Source organism: Austrofundulus limnaeus, unplaced genomic scaffold (assembly GCF_001266775.1).
Source record: "Austrofundulus limnaeus strain Quisiro unplaced genomic scaffold, Austrofundulus_limnaeus-1.0 Scaffold19, whole genome shotgun sequence".
Lineage (NCBI taxonomy): Eukaryota > Metazoa > Chordata > Actinopteri > Cyprinodontiformes > Rivulidae > Austrofundulus > Austrofundulus limnaeus.
The window spans coordinates 3,192,511-3,201,174 of record NW_013952421.1 but is presented as its reverse complement, the minus strand read 5'-3'; the positions used below and the strand labels follow the sequence as shown (position 1 = coordinate 3,201,174).

General features: G+C 44.7%; 1 protein-coding gene across 1 annotated transcript in view; it reads left to right on the top strand.

Moving 5' to 3' along the window:
• The first annotated feature begins 211 nt into the window (after positions 1-211).
• Positions 212-8,664, top strand: part of klf13 (Kruppel like factor 13) — a 14,300-nt gene continuing 5,847 nt past the window's right edge. The window contains exon 1 of the mRNA XM_014003613.1: positions 212-1,374. Coding sequence (XP_013859067.1) covers positions 849-1,374 — 526 coding nt within the window. The 5' untranslated portion in view covers positions 212-848. The remainder of the gene's footprint in view (positions 1,375-8,664) is intronic.

Genomic DNA, 8,664 nt, shown 5'->3' with positions numbered 1-8,664 from the left:
AGATCTTGTGCGATCAGTTAGCACTTCAAGTATGTGTTGGGGATCACATTCAGCTACTTCCACAACAAATTTAGGCTCAATATCTGTAAAACTGGAGGAGTTGCAACCATTTTTTGTGTTTGCTAAGGTCAGCTACGTGTGGAGGTCACCTTGAACTGAGCAGACTCCAAAAGTTAATCAGTTGCAGAAGCAACGCCAAGGAATATTTCTGGAGAGCTTCGAGAAGATCGGTCAAGTGGTTCATGAAACATTTTGCTAACAGAAGGCCTGAGAAAGACGGGAAAGAAAGGCTTCCTCTGAAAGCATGGAGACAAGGGCTGCAGAAACTTTCGAGTAAAAACTCGCGCCGCGCGCTCGGGGACAGGATGTACCCAATAAGCGCGCGGCTGCTCCGCCGGCCGACACGCCCCCAGCATGGATACACCGAGCAGGAACAGGCGCTCCGGAGACGCACGCGCTGTGCTGGAGACCGTCTGAAGCCGCGATGGGACTGAACGCATCCAAGTTTCAAGAGTTCCTGCTGTCGGCGTCGTTGCACTAAAAACAGCGGCTCTTCATTTTTTTTTTTTTTTTTAGGTTTTCTCTCTCTTTTGGAGAGCTCTTCTCTGCGTCTTTTTTTTTTCTTTTTTGTATTTTTTTTTATTTTTTATTTTGGGGTCGGAGGCGTTTCTCGCACAGGATGTTGATGATAAACTGGAAAGCCGGGTACGACCATAAAGTCAGTTCTCTCCGATGAGAACGACCTCTTCCTCTCCACACCTCCACACAAAGGGAAACTACGGTACAACAAGTACTTTTTGTCCACGCGCGCACACGCACGACCCTCACGCGCCGGGTTTTATTTTTTTATGTCATTCAGAAGCAGCGGGGGCTGCTTGAAAGACAAAATGGATCACTTTGCAGCGGAGTGCCTTGTCTCTATGTCCAGTCGCGCGGTGGTTCACGCGCCTAAGGGCAACCGGGAGCTGAAGCCGGAGATCCCGTCCTCCTCCACCCCCTCCTCCTCCTCCAGGAGCGCGGAGGACATCAAGGAGGTGAAGGACAACTCGTCGCTTTTCGTGGTGGCGCGGATTCTGGCGGATTTTAACCAGCAGACCCCCACCGAGCAGCAGCAGCAGCAGCAGCAGCAGCAGCAGCAGCAGCAGCTGCCTGCCAAGACGGTCCTGAAGGATGAGAGCGCGCCGAGCCTCCGGGAGGATGGACTCGCCACACCTACCGCCGCCTGCGATCCTGCGCTCAGACAAAGAGGCAAAAGACCGAGAGGTCGAACTGAGCACGAGTCGCCTCAGAAAAAGCACAAATGCCACTACTCTGGCTGTGACAAAGTTTATGGCAAATCGTCCCACCTCAAAGCCCACCTAAGGACGCACACAGGTCAGTTTTTGGTTTGGATGAAAAAGAGAGGGGGAAAAGTGTTTTTTTCTTTTCTTTTTGTTTGTTTGGTGTGACATGATTGGATTTCATATCTGAGGGGGGATACATACAGCAAGTCAGAAAACTATTGTGTGATTATAAAAGCCGAGGGTTATGGGTCATCCCCTATAATAAAGATGAGTTTTGTTAATAAGAGATTGAGAACTTGGAGTTGCATAAAACTTTTAAATCCTTTTTTTAATTTCTGGGAAGAGAAAAAAAAAAGTGCCACCCCCCCCCTGGCCTTTGTCTTTTTCCCCCCCCCCCCCCCTCTCTAAATTGAACACACTCCACCGCATTGGACAGTGTGTTCAAAGCGAAACTGCAGAACACAGTTCACACGAAAAGCCACCATCAAGCTCCTCCTGATCAAACTTTCCTTCGCTTCTTGGCAGCACGAGTTAAAAAGAAAAGAAAAGAAAAAATAATAATCTTATCTTTAACATGTGAGAAAATAGAAAAGTGTGCATGCAGGAAGTTTTGCAGGATCAGTCCTGAAAGTCTTCCAGATCCCATCAGCTGTGTATGGTGTGACCTTCCAGATCCTCCCAAATTTTATTATTATTATTATTTTTTGAGCTTTGCATTCTGCATGGGGAAGAAGGAAAAAGAAAAAAAAAGAAAAGAAAAAGGAGGGAGGAGATACAGATCCACTCAAATTGTGGGGTTGATAAGAGCTGTGCAGTCACAGCTCTTTGTTATGATGTGCCACACCCCCCCCAGCTAGACAGACTGCCAGCTGATCTGGCCAGCAACAGACTCAGCTAGCAGAGCCTCGACTGAGGAGGCTCTGCCTCTCCTCTCTCTCTCTGGTCTGCACACACTGCAGCTCACGCCTCATCCCTCCACCCCTCACTGTACACTGATCCTGACACGAAAACAAAAAAAGAACGAAAGAAAGAAGCACACCAGCTCCCGCCACCGCAGGGATGAAACACCTTGTGAGGGTGACCCACATTTGAGTCATGACAGAAACACTGTGTTTGCAAAAGAAAAGAGTCCCCCCACAAAAAAAAATAATAATCTGCAGGACTTTACCTTTAAACCACTGTCACAGCTCATCCCTGGCATTTTCATCTTAACAGGTATTATTATCCCTGCACCTCGTTAGTTGAGTTCCACCCCTCCTCCCTGTTCTCCCGACATTAATTAGCATTTAGAGACAAAAGAAAGGCAAACACAGCCAGCAAACTGAACGATGGAGGGTTTTCCTCTGAGAGTCGTTTGATATCGATTGCAGTCAAGTTATGTTTTTGTTGTGCCACACAGTGACAGAGGACAAGGGGAGAGACACAAAGATAAACCTTAAATCTGTAAGAATGAGTGAAATATTGCTGAATATTTAGGTAAAACATTATGATGACTGTGTTGTTTTTAAGCTCATAGGCTTGTGTTTTTATAATTAATTCTTTTTTTTGTAAGGATGTTGATTTATTTAGTAAGTTCCTGAAGATCCCAGGTAGATTGCTTGGTCTCAGGCAGTACCCCCTTCCCTCCCTCCACATTCAGCCAAGACCGTGTGAGTTTTGTGTGTTTTTTTTTTCTTATTTTATTTTATTGCTCCACGCCGGCCCTGCCCTTGTCACTATGCCCGTGAAGTGTTTCCATTTCTCCCCCTCCTCTGCCTTCTTTCTGTTTGGATGTGCTTGGTCGTCTGGATTGGGCCGCGTCCCATAAATTCTGATGATGACGGGGCAGGCCCAGAATGTGGGTCAGCTGAGTTCAGCTGGGGCTGCCTCAGCCAATCTTGCAGTGTTTTCATGGAGTCAGACTCTGGCAGTGCGTGCTTCCCGCTGAACCCACCCCTCCCGCCCGCCTCACTTCGCCTCAGCCCCGACTAGCAGAGTCAAGAGAGAACGGATCCCAGCCCAGTCCCAGGTCCAGCCAAACACCGCTCTCTAATTGAAGGGGGGAAACAGTATAGACAACAAACAAAGAGCCGGGAACAGGATGTTCTTTCTTGATTTCTGTGACACACTTTTTCTTTGTTTTTTTAAGACCTAAATGGAGGAAAACCTTAAATAAGATTTAATATATAGTAATATATATGTTTAAAGTGAAAATGTCAATTATAAATGAGAGTCTGGGAATTCTATACTTTTACAAGTGGAAAAAAAAAGGTTTTTGGTTGAGGGTCCCCCGGTGGAGACATTGAATATACCTTCTCAAAGAGTTCAATGGGGGCATCAGGGGTGTTGCAGACAGGGGTACACACTGCATTTAAATCACTCATTATACTGCAGTGAGTTTGTTGAGGATGAATCCTCAGCAGTTTAGAGGTCTAAGGTTAGCAGACAGCTTTTGTCTGGTGTCCTGGAGTTGGAGGTGGAGCTTTTTTTTTATTTGGCTTCATCTGAGGAAAAATGGAGGAATGCTAATGTGTTATTACAGTTTATGGCACAGTAGATAACTGCATGGTTATTTTTAGCTATGTTTTAGTCATTCTGTTGACTTTTTGTTTTCATGAATTACACCCACTTTCCAAGGAGGAGTTTTGAGTTTACAGGGGTGCGTTAAAATGCAGCCTCGTTACTTTGCTGCTCTGACTGTGCCCCCCCACAGCTTGGTCTTACGAAAGCTCATCTTGTTAGCATACAATACCTACTTGAGCTCTGTTGCTTACACAGGGAGGGGTAGGGTAATTTTTCTCAACAACAAAGTGTCCAAAGACATGTTTTACAATTGGGTTCATGTTTTGTTTGAAACCCCTTTGTGTTCTGTCACGGTACCTTTAATGGATGGATGTACAAACCTTTACTGTCCTACAAATTTAGGGCCGCCATGTCCATGAAAACCCAGTTGTTMACGTGTGCTACCTATTTTTGGACAAATAACTGTGGTTAATGACATTTTTTTAATGCGAAATTATCCTCAACTCCACATGGAAAATGCAGCAGGAGTCTCTCATTATACATGCTTCGTCCCTGCCAGTGGTTTTATATTTGGCTGCACCGAAACACAGAGTGCTCAGTGTTCCTGTGTGGCTGATGGGAATGATGAGGTAGCAGGGTGGGGATGGGGTTTTCCTAACCTTGGCTTAGCCATGGGTAGAGAAGCACATTGAGGTAGAAGAGTTCAGCTTGTCCACCTGCCATCAGGCTCTGGATTTCCACCGTTGCTTCTCAKTAGTCCACGATTTGGAGTGAAACAGCTGGCTTTGTGTATTTAAATAGATTCAGAAATGTAGCACGCTTGGCTGTCTTTTACAATGCTGTTACTAATTAGCATTTGAACATGCTATGAGAATGAACACATTGCCCTATTAGCATATTAAAATGATCACGGCCAGCATCGGTTTAATACAAAATACTATTTCACAGCCAAAGAGTGGTTATATAAAATTTGCATTGAAGCATGTTGAACTGTAAGGCCTACATTTTACTTCGTGAGCTTTTTTTAACATGATAAATAACTTTTATTTCAACGCAAACTAGAGAATTTGCCTTTCCTGGGAAAATGCAGTGTGATAATGCCGAAAGATCTTTGCTCAATATCTAAAAATGCAAAAAATAGATTTAAAAAGTAGTTGAAATAGGTGAAGAAACAGAAAGTGCACGTTTTCTGAATTAATCAGTAAGAAGCTGGTGTCGTGGACACGTTTAWTAAAAATGCAGAAACACGTTGAAATAAATGCACAGAAAAAGTCTGCGTGTATGGTCGTGAATTATTTAATTCTGGGCAACAATAAACAGAAAACAAATCATGAAAGTCTGTTGAATGTGGCCCAGAATTAAATAATTAAAAAACAATAATAATAGTTTATTGGCGTTGTCGGCAGGATTTGGGAYGACCGCCTCTCTGGCGACAACCCTGGCATTATCACAAAAAGCTGAAATTAGCTGAAAACAGCTGAAATTAGTTAAAAAGTAACTAAAACCACAGAAAACAGTTGAAATGGTCAGAAAGCAGGTGCAAGAAGCAGAAAAACCTAAAAGTTAAAATTAGCAGAATGTCAGAATAATAGATAAAAAAGCAGAAAAAAGCTAAAATCAACTAAATAGAATCCAAAGAAAGCTTAAAGTAGTCATAGCCAAGGGTTTTTATATTTATGCAATTTTGTTGTGTGAGGAATAGGCTACTCTTTTACCATTATTTGTATTAGCAGGTTAGCTAATATCAGTTGAATCTAAAATGCTGTTTTGTAGCTTAAAAGTCATGTTATACATGCACAGATGTATGTAATCATGCTTTCCCCCACTTGTAAAATAAGAACATAGGTCATCTGGTTGGTTCATTCCATGCAGAGCAGTACAGAGTGTGTTCAAGAGACACATGGTATTAGTTCAATCTACTTGATCCCTGTGATGAAAATAAAGCCAGAGAGGAGTCACCATCTTGCCCAGTAATCCTCTGGTGCAGTGTTTCTATCCTGTGGAAGACATCCTCAAGACGTGTGCAGGCGCACATGTAGCCCATATGTTATCCTGCATGTGCCGACAGAAGGGCAGGTTCTCGTTAGTGTTGGGAATATAATCCCAATCTGACTGTAATTTAGCACTCAGGCATGCAGAGCAGACAATCATAACTCTGAATGGCCTCTGTCAGACAGTGCCCAGGCTGGGCTGTTTTTCAATGGCCCACGGGGCTCATGTATTCTTTAGTTAGCTCTATAAAAGCTGCTCTGTCTACTTCCTCCCCGGCCCCTCCCACCCCCCCTTTCCTGCCTGCGAAGCAAAGTAGGTGCTGAAGCRTGTTGTGCAGCAAGACCAAGCTCTGGCCACATCTTGGGTGTGGTGTTGATTACAAGTGACGGGAARAGCTGGATACAGACCTGTGGAGCACTTTGCATTTTCTTTCTTTCCCTTTTTCACCTCCACTGTTCAAAACCTGCCCGCTTCATCTCCCATGTGCTCAGCAACACAAAGACATAATGTACAGTAGGGTGAGACAGGATGGGGGTGGGGTTAGATACCAGGATATTCACCGTCARTGCCATCCACTGATGTAGGTCATTCATTCAGCTGCATTTGCAGCTGATCTGATTAACGTGTGAGGGGCTTTAAACCTCAGCAGCAGAACCCTCTCTGCTCACACCCAGCCATCACAGAGACACGGACCGACTGAGTCCAGTGTTTTATGTTCAGGTCAAGCTGAGCGGTCATAATTGCTCTGCAGCCAAAGTCAGAGGGAGTGTTTTGTCTCTGGCTGTTGTGTCTGTATTCACTTCGGTATGCAAGGTGTGTCTCTCTCTGCTTTGCGTGATAAATCAAACTGGGAAGAAGCACAACACTCTGGGGTGTGGCAACTGGGGCAAAACTAGCTTCTTTTTTTTWAAATTGATGAGTTGTTGAGGAAACAGAGAAGTTAGCTGGTTTCTCTAAAATATTAAAAAATAATTAACTTCCACTTGTCAATCATAGCATTCAAAAAGCTGCCATTTTCCAGGGTTTTTTTTTCTTTGCTTTTCTGCATCTTGCAGCTCTTTGTTTCGTGTCAACGAAGGATGTTGATATTTTGGGAGCAACAGCGTCAGACATGTCGGCGTACTGAAGGTGGGATTAGCCTGCGTGAGAACCACAGATGATGGGGCATCCCTACTCTGCTTCTGCACTGTAAACACRTTTTTAATGACCGAGGCAGACTGTGTTTTGTCACTTAACTCGTCTCTAAAAGACGAAAACTGCTGCTTGCCTCAACGTGCACTTAAGGAGTTTCGGGCTGAATGAGGCAAATGCGATGAGTTGGTCAGTGTCCGCCAGACCTTGGAACAGTTAAGTGGATGACATAATGAGCAAAGTGTGTGCAGGAATCAGATAGTCACACTTTACTCCACAGCTCATCTCTGGATGAATGTCAACAGCCGTGCGCGTCGACCGAAGGGAGTTACGGTTAGTGCGTGCGGCCTCTTTGAATTGAAATGCATCACGAAGGGCGCCTCTCCTGCTGCCATTGTTCACAACCTGACAGGCGTATGCCAACGAGGAGCGAAGTCCCCCCTCRAAAGCAACAAAGAACACATTACATATCAATTCCTGAGCTTTTCTGTAAAATTAATAACTTCTCTCAGCACCCGAGCCAACCGTCAAGCTCTTTGTTGCTCCTGCAGAATTTGTTCGTCGGAACGAGTCTTCGACACAAACACGTCGTTTCTGACTTATTTTTCTCGGCGGTGTTTTTCCTCTCCCACTGAGTTATTTCTCATAGACGAGCAGCCACATAAGCAGCTGCTCTGATCACAGATGTGTTTCAAATCAAGCAGTGCCTTGCTTACAGACCACAGAACCTTTGCACGCCTTTGTTGTTATTTTTTTGCACGAGCAAAGCCTGTATACATACACGCCGCTTTGCGAAACAATGAAACAAGGAGCTGCAGAAATCCTAATGTATATATCCGTCATCAAGTGCACACATGTTAGTGTTTATAAGGCCTTGGCACGTATTGCGTGCGGAGGGGGAGGTGTGGTTAGGTTAACCCTGTCTGCTTCGGTGGAGTTAACAATTGTTTAGTATTATTCAAAACCCCATGAACGTGTGCTGCGCTCCTGGCTGGTGACAGGTCATAGTCTTGTAAACATGAAACCAAATTATAGGGTTGTGTTCACTCAGCCTTGCCAATGGAGTTAACAGTGTGCCTTCCATTTTACGCTGCCAAGCTGGCCKTGTTGTTAATCTAGCACCAAAGTGAAACGGTTCCAACCCTCCAGAGCTGGGATCTACTTTCTGTTCCTGAGTTATTAGCTCCTAAACGTCTGCGCAGGTTTTGGGGAGCACCTTGTTTCTGTTCCAGGCTCTGTAAAAGATATTTCCTGCTCTGCTTCTCACTGCAAAGCTAACCTCAAGGTGATCCCTGGATCGTCCACGGGAACTTTYATTTTTCCATTTTCTCCCCGTGCTGAGACATTTACTCCAGCTGCTTTACGGCAGGCTCACATGGAAGTTTCAGGTGTTTACGTTCTGTGTCTATGTAGGCCCGAGGACGCTCCAGGAATGTTACCGAGTGCTGGCTGAACTGCCGGGACAGCTGCTGTTTGTGGAGCAGGTGATTGGGTTCAGGTCCCGCACTGCTGCCTACGTCAAGAGGAGATATGATCTCTGCCTTTGCAGGTAGAATCTCTGAACACCTGAGATTCTGTTTCTCTAAAACTTAAAAAATAATAATAATAATAAAATGAAACAAGTAAAAAATTCTGCAGAAACACCACTCAGAATGAGAACAAGAGGAGGATGAGCAGTGTATTTACTGACCCACCGGACTCAGAGAGAACGCTTATATAACTGGAGTACCTGTGACATAATCACGCCACCTTGCAG